This window comes from Dipteris shenzhenensis, chromosome 5, assembly GCF_047967505.1.
Source record: "Dipteris shenzhenensis isolate YYH24624 ecotype China chromosome 5, Dip_SZ_1.0, whole genome shotgun sequence".
Lineage (NCBI taxonomy): Eukaryota > Viridiplantae > Streptophyta > Polypodiopsida > Gleicheniales > Dipteridaceae > Dipteris > Dipteris shenzhenensis.
Window position 1 is genome coordinate 53,122,253 of NC_141600.1, and position 25,264 is coordinate 53,147,516.

Below are 25,264 nucleotides of genomic sequence, written 5' to 3' on the forward strand. Positions count from 1 at the left end.
CCAATGCACAGGAGTTGCATGCCCAAGAGGTCATACTTTGTAACTTAAGAGATGGCCTTGACAATGTGAAAGGGTTGAATAGCTTAGATCAGCTAACTACAAAGAGAGAGACATTAGCTATGTTATTTTCATTTGAACCAAACATGAAAAGGCTTTAGTGCATAACATCAAGGATAATTCACATCCGAAGGACCAATGTGATTCCAACACGATTGGCTATTAAGTGGAAGTAATACAACCCATTGTGAGAAGCATGTGGGCATCAACTAATCACCAAAAAGGGAGAGATAGCCTAATTGAGGAGGTCATTGTTGCATTTTGGCACAATAGCATGAGAGTTTCTCCAAAAAGAAGTAAGATATTTTTTTTTTTTTTGGGAGAGAGAGAGAGAGAGAGAGAGAGAGAGAGAGAGAAGCAATATTATATTCCAAGCCCAGTAGTGCAACCACCATGCTGGTTCTAGTTGGTGTGTAGCCATTTTTTTGGAGGTTTAGGTTAATGATGGTGAGCCGATATTTGTGTGTGTGTGTGTGTGTGTGTGTGAGAGAGAGAGAGAGAGAGAGAGAGAGAGAGGGAGAGAGAGAGAGAGAGAGAGAGAGAGAGGGAGAGAGAGAGAGAGAGAGGCTTGCACGGGAGGGGAGAAATAGCAATGGTTGCAACCACTGTGCTAGTTGCCTATTGTAATTATGTTGGTTAATTTTCATTTTCATTTTATGGCATTTTTGGGCATGGGTGGTGGTTGATATTCATGCTATGATGGTTGAACACTTTTTAGTAATGTTCAATAGTTTCACATTTTAGGATAGGGACTTATTTCTATCAAGTTTCAAGCAATGTAATAGCAATTCTTGAGCACATATTAGCAGTTTTTGAGCACTTATTAGCTCTTTTAAAAGCTCTTGTCTTATGAAATGAGGGTGTGTGTGTGTGTGTGTGGGGAGAGAGAGAGAGAGAGAGACAGAGACAGAGAGAGAGAGGATAATTTTTGGCAAGCAAAACCACCATATTTGTCCAAGCCACCATGTTGATCGAAGCCATCATGATTGTCAAAGCCACCATGCTAGTCAAAGCCACCACACTAGTCAAAGCCAGCATCCTGGTCGATGCCATCATGCTAGTCAAAGCCACTTTGCAGGTTGCAACCTTATTCTACATAGGTTTTATGAATACTCTTTATAATTTTTTGTACTTGAGCTTTAAGGTTGAGAACCCTGACATACGAATCGAGAAGAGGAGCTTCGAGCATTGCAAACCCCGGTATGTCAATAGACTCAAAGATAGGAATGTGTATTGCTACAAAACACACATAGACTTTGACCTAGACCAACAAGCTTTGAATGACCTAATATGTGGTTGTACTAGTGTGTTGCTTCATAGAGATAGATGCCCATGTCTCCCATGGGAATGTCCAGTATGTCGGCCACTTTAGATCCTCATCGTGATTTGCAAGGGCATGCAAGTTTGACACACTACCTTCTATGTGGGAGCTGGTGGTTTGTCCAAAGGGAGATTTTCAGTGGCACCATATTGAGTACATTCATGGTAAATGCCCACAATATGATGTGGACAACAGGAAATTTGTCTTCCTAAATGATTTGAGAAAGACAACCTTGTGGAAATAAAATGGAGGAAATTTGAAATGACCAAGGTTGAAGGATTAGACAAGAAGAGATGGCTATTGTCATACAAAAGCACTCCACCTCAGGAGCTTATCGACCACATAGTAACATCCATCCCAAAATATGTGCTTCACAATTTTGTACAACGTTGGCAAGACAAGGAATTCAAGTCGTGCCTTGCTAATTTTCCAAAGGTCACAATCATCTATATGATTGATTATGCTAAAAATTATTGTTTTCAAGAACAAGGTGAGATACAAAGTGCACAATGGTACAAAAGAAGATAATGATTTTGGTGCATATCATGTACAGCCATCTATCAGAGTCTATAGACTCTAAGGACTTTAGGAAAGTGCAGCGCACATACCATTTCTACATTTCGAATGACAAAGAACATGACATATTATTTGTCTAGCATGCTTTTCAATTGCACCGGGATTGGTTTACCAAAGACAATCCCAAGTAAAGGAAACAGTAAAAGAACATTGGGTGTGGTCAGATGGTGCATCTTCTCAATTCAAATCATCATGTGGATTCTACTTTGTTGCAAGGCTAGGATCCCTCACTAGTCTTACCATGCTATGGAATTTATTTTAGATCTAGACATGGCAAAGGGTAACATGATGGATGTGGCACTGTTATTAAGTGAACTCTTTATCAACATCAGTTACCATGCCCTCAAGATAATTTGCATGATTCCCACGATGTGGCAACATGGCTTGCATCTAACATGTCCGCAAGGACAAAGTCGACATATAGTAAACAAAGCCTCAACAACAACTTAGTGCACAAAGTGTTCCATGAGGTGAAGGTGGATGAAGTAGAAAGGAGAAAGAGATATGAATGTAGCACCATTAAAGGGACTTGAAATTTGCACAATATATGGGGCTTTTTCAGACAACCACATTTGTCTCAAAACACAACAGATTTCTTGCTTTTGTAGTGCATGCACCTTGGAGGTTATGATGAGTGTGAGGCCATTGCAATAGTGAAACAATGGAAGCTATGCTAAACTTATCCTTTACATGATGATTGTGTCAAAGAGATAGATAGTGGACCATAGTTTGTTTGGAATTCAATGGCATCATTGATGCACTAGAAGAGGGGATAACTTTGCAGTTTAAAGTTGTGTCTGAGGATAACGAGGAAGATGATCCTTACTTTGTGTTGCAATGTACCATCCCAAATATAAGGTGATGGAAGCATTTATGGATCATTGGGACATGCAGTTGCTCTACTACTGCCTGAACCTATCACTACTTCATGGTTCCTCAAGTATCTAAAATGACATTCCTCTTTTTCTTTAATTCTTTTTAAACTTCTTCTAGCAAGGTCAAAGCCTTGACTCCACCATCGTTTCTACTATGCGCAAGGGGAAATTCCCCTATTTCTTCTAAGGACACTCTAAGAAACTAGCCTGCAAACTACCTTTAGGGACTTTGAGCACGTCCTCAACCATCTTTGTGTCCATATGGACCAGCTATTTAAGTGCCATGCAACCTCATCTCCTTCACAATGCTCCACCATCGTCTCCACAACCCACTTCTTACCCTCATCTCCACCCTCTGGATCCACGAAGTGCTATGTCCCACCTCAAGCTTATTACGGTTCTTCTTCCTAGATGTTTCCAAGGTGGTGGAAGTTCTCTCCCATGACCATCAAGTGGTAGATATGCTACAAGACCTTAGTTGGTCAGGCAATCTAACCGATCAAGTCGACAAGAGATCAGCGATGATTGAGTCCCACAGGGATCAAGTTTATTTGTGGATTATATATGGTCCACATTCACAAGTCGATCAGACCACAAAATTTATCTTGCGAGGGTTTGGCTGATGTCAGGCAATGGATTGACTTGAAGGTTGTACTTAGAAATGAGTAGATCATTTCTTGCCAAGCTGAGCTCTTGTATCGATAGAACATTGCCCTTTTGTAATATAATCCTGTTAATGTATACAAACTTGTTATGAATTTTATCTTATGAATCCCAGTTAAGCTTTAGGATTTCCCTTAATGTCTTTAGGATTGGCCTTATTTTAAGGGCTTCAAAAGATGTTGTGAATGGATTTGGTTCGTGGGCTTGACATGCCATGCTGTCTATAGTTTAATTTTAACCATTATGGTGGTTGCATACCAGCCAGCATGGAGGTTGCAACAGGTCTTATGAATACAAGCTTGTTAATATATATTATGAAATTTGGTCTTATGAATACTGGTGATATTTAAAAATTCCTAAAATTTATTATAGGATTGGCCTTAATTTAAGGTTTCAAAAAATATTTTGCATGGATAGCTAGTTGGTTACAACCATCAGTGGTGTGCTCAAGCATCACGGTGGTTGGCGTGGGCCACTATGCCTACATTACTAGCTTGCATTGCAGTAGGTCTTATGAATACAAGCTTGTTAATATATTTTAACTTGTTATGAACTTTGGTCTTATGAATACTAGCCTTATTTGGAAAATCTCCATATTTATATGGATACCTAGTTAAGCTTTAGGATTTCCCTAATGTCTTTAGGATTGGCCTTAAATTAAGGGCTTCAAAAAATGGTTTTTAGTTGGCTAGTTATAGCCATCATGGTGGTTGGCTCAACCAATAGTGGTTGATGTGGGCCATAGGGGCTACTAGCCATCGTTGTTGTCACATGTAGTACCACGTGTTCTCAGCTAGCATGGAAGTTGTAGTCGAGATGGCCATGGGGGTGGTCTATCAAGTGCATGGTTGACATGATCCAACAAGAATCTTGTCCGTGGCTTCATAGATATGCGAGCAATGCCATGTGCAGCAGGTTGCAGATTGCAATGCCATGCTGCCACAGAATACACATGAAGGCACTAACACGGTGGTCATAGACCCATCATACACTAGTGGCATGTCTAAAAGCTGCAGTAGATCTATTAATGCTAGCAGTGTTGGTGCAATAAAAGAGCTACAATGATGGCGGCTGGTAAAAATTTTAAATTGAGTCCCTCTCTTTCACACCAGGAAAAAAAGCCAATGAGCGTGTGTGCTATTCCATATCATCATGAGCTGCCCGCCGATTTTATAATCCCACCCACTAGTGCACATCACAGCACACCCCAAAAATGGTTTTGTGATTGGCTACACTCTTGGCCCATTCCAATTCTCATAAATATTATCATCCAATTTGGAGTTTTGTTCCAAAATATGATGCCATCATGATATTTTGCCATGTTGTTGAAGCAATGCCAAACTTATAAAACTAAAAGCAAAGGGCTCGACAATACTTTCACATTTCCAGTCTTAAAACACTCTTTCACAAATTATGTTTTCCCTATGGTTTGAAATTCCTTAAAGTGCTTGAAACTAAAGCAATGACTAAACTTTGTAATGATGTTGGAAAGTGTACAAGTCTAATTGAAAAAGTGCATTAAAAATGCTTGAAAAGGTGCCTTAAACTAAAGCAATTACTAGACGTTGGAAAGTGTACAAGTCTAATTAAAAATGATTTTGTTGATTGGGTGGTTGTCTGGGATATGTGAAGATATTAACCTCAGTTTTTTCCATGGTTAACCTTCAGATCATGTGTCTCATAGTCTAAAGTGCACCCAGTGCACCCAAATGTCACTAGACAATGTTAGTTGATGAGGAGGAGAGTAAGGCCAGGTCATCTACATATAGGAGAATCAAGACCAAGGCTCTAGATTAGGGCGAGCCTACCTCACCTATTATTATGATGAATGACTCAAGATCATCAACATACAACCCACACAAGGTCAGTGATAAAGGACAGTCTGTTGGACCCTGATCATGCGCGCGAAATCCTCCGTTATCCAGTTGCTATATGTATTCTTTCTAATACGCGATCATAGTCTCATGACTGCCTAAATGATGTCCCAATTATACCATAAGTCTTGTAGATGCATGAACACAAAGCAACATAAGCCCTCTACGTCCATGCCCTAGCCCCCTCTATCAAACCTCTCAAAGTGAAGATGTACCTCTCAAAGTGAAGATGTAGCACATAATCGTGTTGTCTACTCATAAACCTATCTACCTAACAACTTTGAATTTCTTATGCTCCGCAAACTAAATAACCTGTCTATTGAGTGGTGAGGCATAAATCTTGGACATGACATGCCCAATCATAACAAGTGTTTTGGGCTCATGGGATCCCTTGCCTTATGGATAGGGAAGATGCTATTAATAGTTCGGATATGAGGGAGTTGCTAAGATTAGGGCTAAGGTACTTAGTCCGTATGCAATATGGTCTAAGATTAGGGCTAAGGTGCTTAGTTCATTTGCAATATGCTCAGTGCATAGCCCCTCATGATCTTTGTTGGCTTGGCCATTGTATAACATTAGGGCTATGAATTCAACATCATTGGTAGTAAAAAGAAAACAAGAGCTAGGGTTGGGTAGTTGTGAGAGATATGGCATTAGTAGATGAGGGATGTCATAAATTGTGCATGCATATGAGTGCTAAATGGATGGGTTAATAAGGTGGGACGAGGCCCTCTGATTGTGAAAAACTTCTACCAAAAGTACTCAGAGTACTGTTAAATAGAATGTTTAGTAATTGCTCCTTATTCTGATGGATGAATATCCCTCTTCTTTTGTTGGAGCGCACTACGATATCCTCTTTGCTTGGGCTTTGGTCTCTTTGAAATTTGAGTTGATTTCTATGACTCCGAGAAGTTGTGTGGCTCTGACCATGATGTTGCCTCCCTAGGTATGTGTGTTGATGGGTGCCTATTTTGGTCCAATCAAGAGATGCCCGGAGGATGCCTATCTGGGTCCAGTCGAGAATCACCCTCTAGGACCATTGCCCACTTTCCCTCCTTATGGGCAACATCTTGCTTCTTAAAGAGGGTTTGTCTCTCCCCCACGTACAAGAGGGTGAGATCCTCATCCAAATGAGACTCATGATGCTTTGAGCAACTGCATGTTCGCTTAATCATGCTAGTTGGGCCGAGATGTTCATGCAAGTAGGGGTCTCTATTTGAGCATCCCTGTATGCTAGGCCCCCTTAATCTCGTGTTGAGAGAGACAGAGAGAGAGAGAGAGAGAGAGAGAGAGAGAGAGAGAGAGAGAGAGAGAGAGAGAGAGAGAGGGAGGGAGGGAGGGAGGGAGGGAGAGAGGGAGGGAGGGAGGGAGGGGGAGAGAGAGAGAGAGAGAGAGAGAGAGAGAGAGAGAGAGAGAGAGAGAGTAAACAAAACAAAAAATGAGGGAGGGAGGGAGGGAGGGAGGGAGAGAGAGAGAGAGAGAGAGAGAGAGAGAGAGAGAGAGAGAGAGAGAGTAAACAAAACAAAAAATGAACCCAAAGATGTGGACAATCGCATTAAGCAACATCCAAGTTTTTGCTAAGTACTCCTCTTGGAGACAATGTTGATAAAAAGACTTGGAAAATGACATGAAATGACTTCCAAACCTCCTCTAATGAGGTAGCACTAAAAAGACAATCAGCTAATAAAGTACTTCAAAATTAGAAAGCACTTGGAAATCAAACTTGCCTACTCCCAAGTCTTGAAAGAAGAAGCTTTGAATAATAGAAAGTGGGAGTAATTTAATAATCATGTGCTATTAAGCTTTGAGTGATATAAAGTGGGAGCCATTTAATACTGGTGTTATTGCTATTGAATTGTGCATATGAAATCACTTTGAGTATAATTTAACAAAGTGTCCATGTAAAGTTGGACTAGAAGCCACAAAGATTGGGCCAAGGCTTTCACTTTTAGCCTTTGCACAAAGCAAGGTGCGTGATGCACTCAACCATCCCACTTCTTCATTTTCAAAGGAGAAGAGGAAGATATGGGGGAAAAGGACCATTCAAATAGATGGTAGCAGAAGAGGAAGTTGTGGGGGAAAAGGAGAAGAGGAAGCTGCGGGGGGAAAAGGACCATTCAAACAAATGGTAGTAGAAGGTTGTGTCCAATTAGGTGATCAGCTAGGGCCCACTAAGCTACCTTGTAGATTCATTAAAAATATATATCCATGTTACACAAAGGTAGACAAAGGCACCTTTGAATAGCCAATAAAGAGAAGATTTGGCTTGGCAAAAGAAAAACTTGCAGTGCTAGAAAATGTAGCCCATGAGTTGGCACCACTCAAGGAGGTCCCAATGGCCAGTAGGGGGATTTGGAGAGAGAGAGAGAGAGAGAGAGAGAGAGAGAGAGAGAGAGAGAGAGAGAGAGAGCTACTAAATAAAACAAAAGCTAGACCCAAACATGTGGAAAATCACACCAAGCAACTTTCAAGTTTTTGCCAAAGTACTCCTCTTGGAGACAACCTTGATTAAAAATATGGAAAATGACATTGAGCAACTTCTAAGTTTTTGCTAAAGTACTCCTCTTGGGGACAATGTTATAAAGAAAAGAAAAGAAACATGGAAAATGACATGTAATGACTCCCAAGCCTCACATAAAACACCTCCTCTAGTGAGGTAGCCAATCAAGTAATAAAGATTTATGACAATTGGAAATCAAGCTTACCTACTCCCAAGTGTGGAAAGAGAAACTTTGAATAATAGAAAGTGGGAGCCATTTAATACTTATGTGCTAATAAGAAATAAGAAGCTTTAAAAGATAGAAAGTGGGAGCCATTGTTATTGTTGTTGAATCATGCACATGAAATCACTATGAGTATAATTTAAAAAGTGTATATATAAAAGTAAAAGCCATGGATTGTCCCACAAAGAGGAAATTTTTTGAGTGAGACTCTCATTGGGCCAGGGAATTTGCTTTTTGCCTTGCATAGAGTGAGGTGTGTGATGCACCTTACCATTCAAAGGTGAAGAGGAAGTTTTTGGCCTGCTACGTCTAAACGTGGAACCCTTATTGACGGTGGGTGAGCTTCTCAAAGCGAAAAGAATTTCATCTATTTTTTGTGCCCTTCTCTAATTTCTAGGTCCTTCTTTCTCTCTTTCTATTTCAAGGCAAGTCCCCTCCCCCCCCCTCTCTCTCTTCTCCCCCCCCTCTCTCTCTTCTCTCTTCTCCTTGCTGCACATCCAAGTCCTCTCTCTCTCTCTCTCTCTCTCTTCTTCTTCTTCTTCTTCTCTCTCTCAGCTTCCAGGGCAAGCCTTTTGAATGTATTCGACTTGTTTTTTGGGGGGTGAAGAAAAGGAAAATTACATTAAAAACAAGTAATCTTCCTTTTCTTCACCCCCCAAAAAACAAGTCGAATACTATAAAACAAGTAAAATACAAGTAATCTTCCTTTTCTTCACCCCCCAAAAAACAAGTTGAATACAAGTAATTTTCCTTCTCTTCACCTCCCAAAAACAAGTTGAATACATTCAAAAGGCCTGCCCTGGAAGTTGAAAGAGAGAAGAAGAAGAAGAAGAAGAAGAGAGAGAGAAAGGGCGAGAAAACAAAAAGGAGGAGGTTGGGGATGGGGAGGATGATGTTGGCCAAGATGGGAAGGAAGCCTTGAATTGGAAGGGGAAGGAGAGGATGGGTGGCGTGGGACCTGCAAATTTGTAGGTTATTATGGCGCAGCTCCCACCTTCATCAAATGCATGCGTTGAAAGCCCCCTACAACAGCCAGTGAAATTGAAGAATTTTTTAAAATCCAAAAACCCTTATTTTACCTTTTGAAAGAACTCGAACCTTCAGTAAGACCTTCCCTAAAGGGCAGGCCAAAAAGAAAATACAAGTAAAGAAACATCTCTAAGGGCTTAGACAACATGTCGAGGATGCCACTTTGAAGCATCCAAGACTATGCCCAAGTAAGCGAAGAGGAAGTCAAAGAGGTGGTAGTGGAAGTTTGTGACTAACTATAAGGTGAGACAAATGCACGTTCGGATAGGCCTAGGAAGATTTGGCTTGTGAAGAGAAAAAGCCTCGAAGTGTTAGAAAAGGCAACCGGATGAGTTGGCACCACTCAAGGTAGTCCGCATGGCACACGACTATGTCTCTTCCCTTGAAGCATTAAACAGAGAAAGATTATAAACAGCTTATTCAGAATAACAACTTCAAAAACACAAACCAAGATCACCAGCTAGAATCAGTGATTTGCGAATTTCCCCCAGTTTGATCGCAAACGCTCTCTTCTCGCACCTCCCAGCCTCCACGAACCATGGCTTCCACCGAATCTGGTCAGTAATTGTGTTTTTTCCCCCATAGGTTTGCGACTTTTGTCCCTCTCTCGTCTGCTCAGACCTCGCTCTTTAGGAATATGTTTGTTGTGTGCTCGCAACCGCTATTTATAAGACCAGGACCAGCATTGCGGCCGACTAGAGGGGAAGAACGATTTGGCGGGATACTTGCATGTTAGGCTTGTCTTCTCTGGTCGCATTCCCAGGCAGTTTCCCAGCTTCCTCTATCTTGTGACAATTTTCTCGCTACGGACTATTTGTGCCGCGTACCTTAGTCGTGTGAAGTTGAATTTACGAGGATTGATAGGTGTCTGATCTATAAGATCTGCATTGCTATGCATTTCCGTTATGCTTAGTGCCTCGACTTAGAGCTGGCATTTATGCCGTCTCTGTATACAAATAGTTTGTATACGAGCTCATGGTCTTCTTACCAACCTCTTTTCTTGATCTTGTAATCGTGCATAGGCTGATACAACTCACAAATTCGACAAAGATGCTTAGAGCGTGTGTGCATGACGGAACGAACTTAATACAATGAGCTTCCTCTAAGCGAACCATAATAATAAAGACACCACTATACAAAAAGAAATGTTTGAGCCCTTGGAAGTTGCGGTGTGGTATGATCATCTGTAGGCTGGCGGAGGGGTCAATCCTAAGAGGGAGCCGGGCATAAAGCTTGTGATGAAGGGCTGGCCGTTGTCGATATGTGTAATCCGCTGTGGTCTCCTAGCTATGGCCTGGCGTCGGACAAGTTCCACGATCACGCGATGGCCGTGAGGGAAGGTCACCTAGTCTAATCTGTGTCTCAACCCTCTGTGGAAATAAAGGCGTAGTGCGGATCATTTCTGAAAGCAAGAGAATCTGAAGCCTCTCCACTCAAGCCCAATCTATCTTTGATAGGTCTGGCTCCCACCAAGGCTCCCCATACATACGCGCTAGGCGGACCAAAGAGTCAAAGAGAAGGAACTTGGTCATAGGATCTGGAAGTGAGAGTAAAGCACTGTCAGGCATATCCTCTACGCAGTAAGACCTGCATCATTGGTCGCATTATGAAAATTTGGACAGAGAAATGAACCCCCAGACCTGCATCATTGGTCGCATTATGAAAATTTGGACAGAGAAATGAACCCCCAAGTATGTGTAGAATGCAATAACCTCCTGCATCATTGGTCGCATTGAAAATTTGGACAGAGAAAAGAACCCTGAAGTATGTGTAGAATGCAACAACCTCCACTGGTAACCCATCCAAAGTGAAGTGCTCTCTATGCATGGCTGCCTGGGATGTATTGAAGATCATGACCTTGGTGCTCCTCTAAGAGTGGTATGTGATCAATGTATGTGAGTAAAGTGGGAAGGCTTGTAGAGTACTGAGGTGAAAGATTGTGATCAAAATGTATGCTGTTATATGTAGTGTGTGTAAGTGGTGTCATGGTGTGCGTCGATGTGGGAGTGAAGGCAAGCGATCCCATGAGGTGGAGCTCACCCCATGTGGGAAACGCGTGAAACCACTTGAGGTGATCCATCAATCCAGACCATTATAATAGACAAGCTCATGTATCCTACCCATTTTCTAGAGTGCATGTCCATAGGATGTGACTGAGGCTCGTCTGTCTGCAAAGACTCGGACATCCCAGCCTTATCTAGGTCAACATCTGGTAATAAGATAGAGTCATCACGAAAGAACCTGTAGTGATACCTGACGTGTGCCCATCCTTGTGTTCAAGTCCCCAACAAGGAAAACTTTTGTGTTCAAGTCCCCAACAAGGAAAACTTTCCAGTTGCTCGAGAAATCCATATGTCTTGGTAGAGGGCTACGTATGGTGAAGTCTCAATCTCCTCACGTCAGTCTCGTGCAAAGTGTGAGGTCACGGGAGGGAAGTAACATATACAATGAAGAGTTTCGTCCCAATGAGAGATTATCAATAACAACGGACAAAGGGCGCTCTGGGCTCCGATGGGTCTCTGTATAAAAGGCTATATCTGGTCCTGTGTAAGACTCCGAGAGATTTCCTGGCTCTAACCATAGGGAGGACTTGCTGTGTGAAAAATAGATGACATGCAAAAGGAGAACTCAAGCATGGGAGACACCAGAGATCTTTGTAACTATAGTGCACTGCTTTATTTATAATGCTGGCATAAATGCCCTGGCTATTGTTGTACATGAGTGCCAAATGCTGAGCTGAGAAACTGCCCTTAACTGCGACTGCGGGAGCATGAGCTATGTTGCTGAAGCAGATTGTCCAACCTCAACGATATGCTGTCCATCCCATGCTGTGTGAACCCTTGTGTTTCACTACAATCTGGTACGGCGGGTGTACGGCTGTTGCTCGAATAGGTAGAGGCGCGGCACAAGGGCTATACTGTGAGTGGAGGCTAGAGGACTGAAAGCAAAACTGAGGGAAATGATGCAAACCAAAAGCAAGAGATAACCTCTAGGGGAACCTGCTGCTCAATCCAATGGTGCTCTCTAGAGGGGGTCCATGTTGCTGCTTCGAGCTGTAGGTGTATGAGAAAAAAGGCGTGCCCGACGTGTGTGAGTGTGGGTGCATGCATGTGTAAATCTGAAGTTTTAGCAATTTTGGGTATTCAAATATGAAACGCTCCTAATGTTTTGTACTTGACGTACCTAAGGAGAAGGGGAGAGAGGCTGAATAGGGAGCGCGTTAGAGAGAGAGAGTGCACAAGTTGAAGAGGAAGCAAAGAGGGAGCTGAGTAAGGTCACATCACAGTGATGTACAATGAGTGGCGTGTTGATATGGGCATATGGCCATGCCCACGCAGGCAGCCACGTGGATTGCCACGCCAGCATGCTGCCATGCAGGCAACAGACAGATGTAGACAGCGTAGGAGCAGTTGCAGGCGACACAGGAGCCGCCACGTGGCAGCGATGATGTCGGTGCTGATGTCAGCAGTTAGCGCTGACTGCCATGTGGACTGGTCGGTGTCACGTCAGCAGGTCGGAGTACCAGCAGCAGGACAGCCAGTCAGTGCAGCCTACTGCATTAGTCGGCCATTTCCTAGGCCCAAGGGGGCCTATAAAAGGCACCCCCTTGGTCCCTCATTTCTCACCCAGTCTTGGGGCTTCAGTGCTCAGCCAAGGAAGCCAAGAGCCCCACCAGTAGACCAGCACGGTAACCCTTGGCCTACAGGGATCATCAATGAGGATTCTACAGTGTCTATTCTAGTACATTTTGTAGTGAGGGTTTCACCCGTTCATACAGTTGTATTCAGCCCTTTGGGCATTCATACATTCAATTATATATTTCCTCTTCTGAGGCCTGCTATATTCTCTCCCTTTGATTCTCACTCACATCCATAGCATCACTTGTGTATTGAGTGCATCATCTATCAGTTCAGTTAGTGTTGAGCAGGACATATAGTGAGTCAGTCTATCTCCTGCTACATTGGTATCAAAGTTTCAGTTTACTTTCCTGAGATAGGGACGGTCAGTTTAGGGACAACCCCCACTGTTTATGGTCCAGACAAGATTAGGTGAGGACACCATGAGCGCTAGTGAGCAGTCCAAACCAGGATTGGAGGAGGGATCAGGTTCTAACCCCCCACCACCATAGAATACTTCCATGTTTGCCTTGACAGCATGCCGCATACTATAATGCAGATGCAGCAACAACAGTTTGAGGCTCTCTTCACCCGCATGATCCCACTTCACGAAATGTGGGAAGACTGTGAGCAGGCCGCCAGAGAGTGTGAGGGCAGCTTGGAAGTTGGGAGTCAAAAGAAGAACGCAATTGGGAGGCTTGAGAAGCCAAGGAAGTCCTTAGAGAACACACCGCTCAAGAAAAGAAGGAAGACCGGGAGTGTATTGCTCGAGAAGAGAAGGAAGAACAGGACTGGAAGCTCCTCATTTCTCTACTCCGACCAGCCGGGGGGAGGAGAGACTTCCACCTCCAGTCAAGCCTTCCTTTCCGGGGAAGCTCAACTTCACACGGTATGATGGTCAGCAGGAACCCTTAGTGTTGACTTTGTGGCTCAACCAGTTCAAAAGTAATTTTTTAGTGATGCCTACGAATGATGACGAGTGGTGCATCCTAGCATCCATGCACCTTACATGCGAGGTGGTCACCTGGTGGCTCAAGTGGCACTACAGACATGGAAACATTTTCTATATGGCATGGATTTCACAGCTAGCACAAACCATCAGGCTTTGCGATGGCTTCATACCATGCCCACCGCTTAGTGGTCCAATCACGAGACCAGATAGAGCCATATTTTTCAGCGGTTTGGTGGCATGATTGAGTATCAGCCAGGATTAGAGAATGTTGTGGCAGATGCTCTTAGCAAACAAGGAATGGTCACCTCTATTTCCAAAGTAAAGGAGTCTTCTATAGAAGAGATGTGCAACCAGTACCATACAAGTCCAAATTTCGAGGCACCATGGTACAAAGTCATGCTAGATGTGCGCCTAGGCGACTATGCTTTACATGACGGGTGGTGGTTGTTCAAAGGACGCCTTTGTGTGTTGCCCTTATAACGTGCCACCATCGTCTATGATATGCATGATTCTCCAATAAGCGGACATAGAGGAGTTGTAGGCACTCTTGAGAAAATTGAGTGCAAATTTTTTTGGCCTCATTTACACAGTGATGTTCATCAGTGTGTATCTCATTGCTGGGTGTGCCAGCACGTGAAGGTATCCCATGGGAAGCTACCAGGATTACTCCAGTCCCTTGAGATTCCGAATCAGCCTTTTGAGTAGATTAGCTTGGATTTTGTTACAAGACTTCCACTAGCTATTGGTACCACGAACACCATGTGCCTGGCCATTGTGGACAGGTTTAGCATGTTTGTCATGCTTATTCCATGCAAGCATACCATCGATGCACAAGACATGGCTCGCCTTTTTCTTAGATGATGGTATCTGATGTGTGACATGCCTCGCATCATTGTATCCGATAGGGATTCCAAATTCATCAGTCATTTTTGGAGAGCCTTGTTGAATCACTTTGGTACTAAACTTAGTTTCTTGAGCAGTTTTCATCCGCAATTGGGTGGCGAGATAGAAGTCTACAACTAGTTATCAGCGAGATAGAAGTCTACAACTAGTTATCATTCGACTTGTTGCGGATGCTTAGTCCTGCTGGGAACAGTATTCACCCCTAGTTCAAGGGATCCTGAACGACACCCATTCTTCTAGCATGGGTCGGACTTCCTATGAAGCATCTTTCTGCAAGAATTTCAGGTCCCTTCTCACCAAGACATCCGAGAAGGTATACGAAGCCGATCGTATCACAGAAACCTATGAGCAGATCATGGAGTTAGTAAAGGACCGCATTGCCAAAGCCCAGGAGACCTACTGAACGCAAGCCAACAAGCACAGGTGTGACCTGAGTTACAAGGAAGGGCAGTGGGTCTATCTTTGGATCATGAAGAAACGCCTTAAGCAGATTGGAAGGAAGTTCCCCAAGCTTTCTCATCGGAGTTTTTGACCCTTTCCAATCATGAAGGTTGTGAATGATGTGGCCATGAAGTTGTAGCTACCTTCGACATGGACCATGCATCCAGTTTTTCATGTGTGATGGCTCAAACCATATGTGGGTCCGGCACTTACCACAGTATTAGATGTGGAGCAGCCTGAAATTGTTGATGAGGCTGAGATAGTTGAACCTAAGCAGGTTCTACTTCATCGGTTCAAAAGAGGGACATGCAATTGACAACGCTTGTATGCAGTCAAGTTCAAGCACAGGGGCAACCACGAAGAACCATGGGTGGAAGAGGATTTTTTCCCAAATTATCCAAACCTCCTTGCAGCGTACAAGTCGGCTGTTTCTTTACCCTGGTTTGAGTTTTAGCAGAAGGGGATGTCACGGGCATCCACAAGCCCATGGTCATGATGGATTGCCACGCAGGCAGCTAGCGCAGCCTTTTCCACACAAGCAACCACGTAGAACTGCCATGCAGGCAGCAGGCAGGTGTTGACAGCATAGGAGCAGTTGCAGGCGACGCAAGAGCCGCCACATGGGAGCGATGTCAGCAATCAACACTGACTGCCACTTGAATTGGTCGTTGCCACATCAGTAGGTCGGGGTACTAGTAGCAGGTCGGTGCAACAAGACAGCTAGTTGGAGCAGCCTACTGCAGTAGTCGGCCATTTCCTAGGCCCAAGGGCCTATAAAAGGCAGCCCCTTGGTCCCTGGCTATTTTTAGCACAGGAACCCCAAAAGTGGCAGGAAAGCAATTTTTAGCAAACGAAAAGCAGGAAAAGTACGTTTTAGCAGGCGCCTTCACCAAATTCAGCTAATCAGTTGGTCGCCTACCTTCAAGAACTCCCAGGGCGGCAGTTGCACACGTCTCTAGGCTGATTTTGGACGAAATTGCTGTTGCAGAGCTATAGAAGGCTGGGACACACATGTCTAGCTGACTCACAGGCTGCAGGACCTTCTCTATAGGCTGGAAATCTTTGGAGCGCATCTAATTTGGCTTACTGTGGCTGCATTTGGGTGAGGCGCACCTGTCCGTGGGCTGCTGGGGTTGGAATTCAGCAAGGCGCACCTGTTTCTTGGCTTCCAGGCTGCTGCAAGGCAGGATGAGCTGGATTTTGCGATCTGTTGCGACAAGATACACCTCCAGGGTTGAGCGACTAGATTTCTTGCTTGTTCCAGGCGGTGGCTACTGTATTCTATCTTCTAGGCATTGAGGCACACCTGTTCTGGGTGATTCCAAGCTGTGTTGCACGCGTTGTTGCTGATTCTGGGCTGGGGAAAGGCTGGTCTTGCTTGCTGTTGCCGTTTCTTGGTGATTGGCGGGCTGGTTTTCCCTTGGCCTATAAGGGTCATCAGTGAGGATTCACCTCTTCAAAAGAAAGCATAAGTTCTCTACCTCCACTAAGCAATGAGTAGCCAAGCTCATTCACATCAGCTCTACAGTGTCTATTCTAGTATAGTTTTGTAGTGAGGGTTTCACCCATTCATACAGTTGTATTCAGCCCTTTGGGCATTCATACATTCATTTACATATTTCCTCTTCAGAGGCCCGCTATATTCTTTCCCTTTGATTCTCTCACTCACATCCATAACATCACTTGTGTATTGAGTGCATCATCTATCAGTTCAGTTAGTGTTGAGTAGGAGAGAGAGTGAGTCAGTCTATCTCCCGCTACACAGGTGGACTTGTGCGGTCCTTTCCTCTAGGCCTAAAAAACAACTAGCCAATTTTGGTTTTATTAAATTAGAGCTTTAGGTTCTATAGTGTGCTTGAGATGGCGTCTATGTATTTCTCATGATTTTATCTTTTATATGTATTTGTAATATTCCAAAAGAATAGCTCTTCAAAATTTGGAACCCCTACCCACCTAGGAACACTGATTTTAATTGCAGATCTGACCATTTGCTTGTGCACAATATGCCTTATGGTATGGTTGATTCTAGCTTTTTACATTGTTTATTTGAAGCTTCATGAGTGTCCTGGAAAGTCAAGGTGGCTGGTGTGTTTATTTTTTTACTTTGTACTTACGTGGAATGAGATCTGTCCTTGACAAGAGGAGCTCGGATACAAGGATGATATTTGTCAATTGGCTGAGTGGCAGAGAGCAAGGATTGTCATGCAGAAAAGAAGGGATCTTTGGCTTCCACATCGGAAATTGTACTTGATGGTGAACGAGATTCGTCGCAAGATGATGTTGGTCCATCCAATCCTTATGATTTTTCAGCAATGGCGGGCCTTCTAAATGTAAGTGATTGCTGAAATGATGAATAGTATGTTTCTTATTAATGATTTCCAATATGATGGCCTATCATTCTCATTTTCATTGTAGTCTTTTGATTGGTGGAGCTCGAGGCTTTTACAGCTATCTTTTATGTTTAGTTTGTTTGTGTTGATTCAAGATTGTTGCATGCTTACTTTTGTTTGTGTTGATTTTTGCCTGCTTACTGAGACTTGGCTAGGGTGGCAAAGTGGCTTTCAAGAAGATGTGCTTGGATTTTTAAAATATTATTTTTTGAACAGAAAGAAGTTGTTTATTATTTACATATCAAGCTTTATACATCTTCAGAATCTTAAAAGATTCTCCATACAAGACCTTCACATATAAAATATAAGAAAACTTGCTAAACGAAAAGAGAGATGACAACTGCTGGTCTTTACTCTTCTTCATCTTTACCCTTTGGGGAATTAGAGGTCTTCCTCTTAGCATCTTCAGCTTCCTTAGCAACTGGTCTTTCTTTGGCTATAGATCCATGGGGGAAGCTTTAGTGGAACCTTTTGGGGCAGCAACATTTCTAGCTGGTCCTCTTGCAACATCATCAACAGATCTTCTGGCCTCCATATTTGGTGAAGAAAAGGGTTCTCTGGTATTTGACCCTATGGAAGCAATGATAGGGGATCTTGATGCAAGAATTCTCAAGGAGGGAGCTCTGAAGAAGTGAGTAGTAAGGGGAGAAGTCATTAAGTCCGGGGACGAGGTATCACGGTCGACCTCTGTGAAGAGTGGTGTCTCCTTGGAAGCAACAAGTTCATCAGGTTCAACTGGGTATTTAACTACCACTGTATGTGACTCCTCCTGACAGTTGAGAGCATGTGTCTTAATCTCCATATTCAGCTTAGAGTGGGCTTCATTGTACAATGCAATGGCCTTCTTGAGATGCTTTTGTTCTGTCCCACCATTCCCCAAAAAGATTGTCAGCCAACATATTAATGTTATTAAATTGAAAATTGTTTCTGGAAATCCATATAAACGAGACTGCATGTGTCCTAGACTGAAGCCAAGAGTCTCTTTTAACTTTGGTAGCATCTCCTAGTAGGATAGCTTTCCAATTTAGGAGTTCTCCCGTGAGCATGTGGACTAAACCTTTCGAGCATGAGGACATGCTACAAAAAGATGGAAGATGTCTTCTCTAACTCCTGGGCATCTCTTACACTGATCATCCCCTTTTCCTGTTCTTAAACTTCTGGCATTAGTCCAGACTGCCATATGTAAAATCAGCCAGAGCAGGGTGGACATTTTTTCAGGAATATCTTTTGTCCAGATACTCTCAAATCTGCTCTTCCCCCTCTGAGCTCTCTGCACTGTCTCCAAGCTTCCATCTTTTGCTAAGTTCTTTGTAAACCTCCTCTTTGTTTAAAAAAAAAAAAAAAAATCCTCGCCATCTTAGCCTCTCCTCCTTCTCCACCTCTTGGCTGCCTCTCCACTTCAGGCTTCCGCACTACTTCTCAACCACCTCGCACTGGACATGCCTCCCATTATGGGGGGGGAACCGGTGATCCCGCTCCCGGCTGAACATTAACACTAAGATTTGCACCCGCACCCCAAGAGAATGGGGGACAAAGCCAAGAAAGACGAAAATAACAACAACAACAAAAAGCAAACGACACAACTGAATTTGGAGGATGTGAACACACATTACAACTGAAGTGGAATCGGGGTAAACAGCAAGGCAAAGGTAGGACCCGCCTCAGCTTCTTCAGCCTCTATCTCTACCTCAACCTCAACCTCAACTCCCGCTACAGTGTCAGTTTCGTTTTCAGCTCCAACCTCAGCTCCCTCTATCTCTATCTCTACTTCAACTTCAGTCCCCGCTTCAGGCCCAGCTCTAGTTCCAGTCTCAGCTCCATCTACATCTACGATCAGTGACATACTCATGCCCATGGCGCCAGTTGTTGTTCCCTTTCCCTCTTCTCCTGTTACAGCTCTTGCACAGCTTATAACCCCTACTTCGGAGGTGTCATACACTGTGCCACATTACGCCTCACTCTTGCCTCTCCCTCTCAGTCAGCCCACCCCCCCACACCTCGTTGGGACTGCCTCATCCATTCCACTGTCATCTCCGTTCCTCACTCAGCCATCGTCCAGTTTTCGGACTCAGTCCCACTCTTTCATGCCACAGTCACCACAGTTTCAGCACGGACATGGGTGGACTGACACACCAGAGGCCCGTGAGACCCTACTCATGGAGATACATAGTTTTCGTGAGCGTGAGATGGAGCTGGCTCGCTTCGCACGGGAGCAAGTCCGCTTCAACCAGGAGCAGAGCTGCATCATATAGGAGCAGGCTAGGGCCATTCGGGAGCAGGCGGGTCTTATTTAGGGACTCAGACAGGATATCATGCAGCTTCGACAGGAGGTCACAACCATACACACTGCCCCAGGGAGTACCCCGGTGGTCGAGGCACAGATTGCGAGCATGCAATCTGCTATTGAGGAGACTTCCAGATGGGTTGACGTGGCCAAACGGGAACCCGCAAGGGTCACCGTTTCGGCTACCCTCATGGAGCAGCAGCAGAGAGTCAGTAAGGCTCTCAACATCAGAGTACGCGGGATCCCACACACTGAGGCTACACCGATGGTAGATGCGACTGCGTTCGTGACCGCTACCCTGGGTGTAGCTGAGCACAGGATAGAGAGGGCATGGCGGGTGGGGAGAGATCCCAACCGAGAGCAACCCCTGATCATATGATTTCATGACACTCAGGCACGACTTTCAGCTCTACGACGCAGGTCAGTCCTTCGAGATCAGCCAAGACCTCACACCTCTACAGGTTGAGGAGAGGCGCTCTTTGCTGCAGCATCGGGATCAGGCCCGAAAGGTGGGGAAGTGGGCAGTGGTACGAGAGGGATGAGTTCTTACAGGCCCCTGTAGGACACCTGCCCCCTCCCCTACATAGGGAAGCGGGGCCTATGAGACTCAGATATCCGAGACCTTGTCCTGCACCATTTGAAACTGTAATGGTACCTTATGGTCAGAACCAGGGAACTTCTCGGAATCCTATACAGGCCACGACATAGTCTTCTATACAGAGACACATTAGAGTCCAGAGCGCCCTCTCCCAATAGCCAGCGGATATACATGGGAGTCTGCCTATAGAGATGAGACGAGGGGTACAGGAGGAGTTCGAGATTCAGGTGGAGTTGCAGTCCTTTTCAGATCCACACTTCGGGGGATCATTTCAATAGAGCAGAGAGATACACATTCCAGATTTCTTTGGATCCGGATACGACACATGGACAGCCAGGATCTGTTTGTCGCGGTTTGCTACTTCCCCCCGGAGACCTCCCACTTTGCCAGAGATATTCGAGGTGATGATGAGACATCCCCATTTGCTGCCCTTTATCAGTCCATCGTTGACTTTTCTAGCCGCGGAGAAGTCCTTCTAGTGGGGGACTTCAATAGGAGGACAAGGGCCCGTCAGGTACCACTTCTTGATTTCAAAGATGATTCCACTCTACTGGCAGATGTTGACCTAGAGGAGGCAGGTATGCTACGGGTTTCGGCTCATAGGTGAGGTCCACTCTCATCCTATAGGCAGGCCCTATTAGACCTAGGCAGAATACATGATCTCATTATCTATAATGGTCTTGACAGATGGCCCGCTTCAGGTGGTTTCACATGCTTTCCACATGGGGGGGGCTCTAGTGTTGATTATTACATCATGGGATCCCCTGTCTTCACATCTCGCATTACTGACTTCACGGTAGCACCTCTCCCCCCAGGGGCTGATCATATATACCTTTTCTTTCGCATCTCCACCTCCCTTCGCACAGCACCTTCCACCCCACTCAGTGCTTACTTCACCTACCACGATATACGCTTTGATCGGGATCACTCACCTTCTTACTCTGGCCGTCTGTACATACTTCTTGCTTATATTGACTTCATACCCCTTTTAGAGGATCGTGCTGCCCTTGTCATTCGTCACTACACGAGGCTGCCATTCACGCTTTTCCCCACACCACCCGCTCCATCCGCCCACCACTCCTGGAACCGTACCCTGTAATAGTTGGTACGATGATGAGTGTAAGGCCTTATGCCGTCAACTCAGATTTGAAACCAAAAACAGTCTTTCGAGCGCACCAGATACGCTACTTGAATACCGTAGACTGGTACGGAGGAAGAAACTAGACTTCGTTCGTCGAAACGAGGAGGAGCTACTTAACATTTTGTTTAGTAACAACTCTAAGGACTTCTGGCGGAGATTTCTAGAAGGACGGTCCCCTCCGCGACTCACTGACACCCAAATCTGGTTTGATTATGCACGCACACTTTATGACATCCCAAATCAGCCAGTCCCTAGTCTCTCACACATGACTCGTCCCACATCCTGCACCCTCTTCACTAGAGGAGGGGTAAAGGATGCTGTAATGAAACTTCATAATGGCCGAACGAAGGATCATGAGGGACTATGCACTGAGTTCATTGCATATGGGATTAACCTCCTAGCCCCGATCTTAGCAAAGCTTTTTAATGAAGCGGTTTGTTTGGGATTTCCACACACTTGGACCATTAACACTATCTCACCCATCCACAAGGCAGGGGATCCCATGAGCCCGGAGAACTACAGGACCATTATGATTGGACATGTCATGTCCAAGATTTATGCATCAATACTTGACTTCAAGGTTAGTAGACTTGCAGAGTGTCGAGGACTCAGAGTAGCAAGACAGGCCGGATTCCGGCGTGATCATGGAACCATGGACCACATTCTGACGCTCAGATGTATCATCGAGGAGGCGAGGTCACGGAAGCAGAGGGTTTATTGTTGCTTTGTGGATTTTCGCAAGGCATTTGACACGGTCCCGAGAGCTTGCCTCATACGGCGCCTACAAGACTTGGGTTATGACCAGGAGATCATTTGGGCTATCATGGCACTTTACGAGAGAGTTTTTGGTAGAGTTCGGGTAAGATCCGGGTGGACAGACGAGATCATGAGTACCATCGGGGTCAAACAAGGGTGTCCTTTGTCGCCTACCTTGTTTGGCCTCTACATTGACGAGCTTGAGACAGTGATGCAGACACAGGGGGGTGTAGGTTGCTCTCTTGTGGGCACGCTGATCCAGATTTTGCTATGTTGATGATGTGGCTCTCTTGTCTTCCTTAGCAGAGGGGCTTCAGAGACATTTAGACGCACTACAGTCCTTTTGTGAGTCTCATGATTTGAAGGTCAACCTGGGTAAAACCAAGGTCATGATCTTCAATACATCTCGAGCCATCATGCGTCAGGAGCAGTTCACATTTGCGAGGTCATCTGTTCAGATAGTTTCATCATACACTTATGTTGGGGTTATCTTCTCCGGACCGAGCTTCACTATGAGACCCGCGATGCAGGCACGCTTGAGTAGAGGGTATGCCTCATTGGCCAGGCTAGAGAGGCAGTGCTTCTACTCACACTTTCATGATCCACACACCAAGGGGTTGCTTTTTGACTCCTTGGCTCGCCCAGTGGGGATATACGATAGTCCTTGTTGGGGGCCAGACTTGTCGGATACAGAGTGGGCCCGTGTGGAGTGGCTACAAGCTCTCATGCTATCACGGATGATTCGTGGTAAGTCATCCGTTCCTCACCAGATCATTCAGGCTGTGTTTGGGTCACCCCCTTTACAGCTAGATGCTGCATTTCAGGTCATCACATATCTGTACCGAGTTAGGGAATATGGGGATTATACCTCCGGGCGTAGCAAGCTACCATGGATAGCTCTATCCTCTTCTATGGCACTTGCAGTAGGAGGAGATCAGAGGTGCTGGTATGCACGTACAGAGAGATGGTTTGAGCGACTGGGGCGCCACATGGATAGACTACCTCCCTTCCAGTATAGCATGGATGCTCCATTCTCTCCCCTCTTATCACAGGAGGTCAACTAGGTTATCCGTGAGAATCTACTACAGCTACACACTTTCGGACCTGGTTGGAACCGAGTGAACTCCTAGTGAAGCTTAGCTTCTACAGAGATCACTTCTTACATATCACAGCGGAGGGTTTCATTGACCCACCAGGATACACACAGATTCACCTACCCCACTCGATGAGGATCTCTCTTGGGCAGTTCCGGGTCTCTTCACACAGACTTCGCATCGAGAGCGGCAGAGCAGAGCGACTACCCAGGGAGCAACGCATATGCACACTATGTGACATACAGGAGGTTGAGACAGAGGAGCATTTCATCTTCAGGTGTCCTGTGTACTATGAGATCCGAGGACATTTCCATTGCCTCTTCAGAGATAGTTATGGGATTTTAGCCCATTTCCTCTGCTACCCAGACGAGCGGTGTTTGGTAGGTTTCATTCATGAGGCACTTAGACACCGCGAGAGGATACTCCGAGCACGGAGACAGGAGCAGACTTTTTCCTCGGTTGATCCCTCTCAGAGCTCTATCACGGAGTTCTTTTAGCTAGATCACATGGACCCCAACGAGACGAGGCCTCGACATGACCGTGACCCGGAGCCCGTGACCCGACAGCTCAGACAGAGGGTCGACACACAGATCACACTTGGAGACATCCCCTCCTTGTTTAGAGTTGGAGCCCGACCGACGGGGGTCACAGTAGCCCTGGTTAGACACAGAGCTACGACCAGGAGACGTGCCAGGACCGCACCTTTGAGTGGTCGACAACACTCTATTGCCGACTTCATGCCTCCACTGCCTCATCCATCCTGATATCTTGCTGTTGCTGGGGATGATGATGATATTGATGATGATGCTGAGATTGATATATGGTCGACCATTGACATGACTATGTTGTACTTAGGACTTAGTACTGCCATTCTGCATTTTTTGCATTTTGCATTGGTATGGACGCTCGTTTAGTAGCTCCACTACCACAGCTCGTTGTATCAGGATTTTCACAGTCTCATAGACCCATCGGTCTTCCGAAGACTTTAATAAACTTTCTTTCTTTCTTTCTTTCTTTCTATTGTGGAGTTTGGAGTGGGGATTGGGAAGAAAAGAGAGCTGCCTACCAATTGAAGTCTTTCTTGTTGACCACTGTTCACCCCCCTTCCATTGAGTGCCACCTTGCCAAAGAACTATCCTGTTCATGATTAATTCTTGCTGATTGTTGGCAAGGGCGAATTCTCTTCTAATTTCAGGCTAGCTCTTCCACTTCAAATTACTCTTGTCCCACAACTGACCCCATCTTTGCAGCCCCATCTTAAATAGAAGATTGGCTTTGATAAACTCTTCGTCACTCAATGGGCTCTCTTTGAAAATTACAGAAACTCATATCGTATCTAACGCCGTGAATGCCCTTTTACCAGAGAAGACTATAAAGCTCTTAATTTCTTCAGAAGCTATCCAAAGAGATTTCCACAACGGGCTCCCTTTGATGCTACAAGGTTTTTGGGCAACATAGATATGAGAGTAAAGGGTATCTCTTCCATTTAGGCACTATAAATAGGCCGGATATGCTCAGCATTCTGAGCAAGAGCCGGGCCCAATTTGATACAGAAAGTCCAGGTCGATTTAGAGATTCTTGAGGGCCCTCCCCACAAAAAAGATCTACACAGTTTGACAAACTTTTCAAGGCCAATCTTTGAAGGTGACCAACATGAAAGATAGAAAATGTCCACCGGGTATAAGCATTGATTTAGGACAAACTTTCTCCCAGCAAGGTTAGCTTGATAGCCCCTCCACCTGTCAAACTTTTTCTTGAACTTGCAAAGGAACCATTCCCACCTTTGTTACCCCATTGGTATTTTGAGGAGATGAAAAACTGAGCTGTTGGGTATTCTGAGGCCCAATATATTTTAAAACCTCCTCCTCTGTGCCACTTAGTGTTACATAGCCTATTTTTGATTGATTAATTATAGAACTAGAGGCCACACAGAAAGCGTCTAGGCATTCAAGGACTCTTTGTATGTGATG

General features: G+C 44.9%; 1 protein-coding gene across 1 annotated transcript in view; it reads left to right on the forward strand.

Annotated features, from left to right (window-relative positions):
- The first annotated feature begins 9,526 nt into the window (after positions 1-9,526).
- The window catches only part of LOC147902190 (ankyrin repeat domain-containing protein 2A-like), a 30,684-nt gene continuing 14,946 nt past the window's right edge, over positions 9,527-25,264 (forward strand). The window contains exons 1-2 of the mRNA XM_087374554.1: positions 9,527-9,675; positions 17,219-17,361. Of these exons, the coding sequence (XP_087230680.1) occupies positions 9,657-9,675; positions 17,219-17,361 (162 nt within the window). The 5' untranslated portion in view covers positions 9,527-9,656. The remainder of the gene's footprint in view (positions 9,676-17,218; positions 17,362-25,264) is intronic.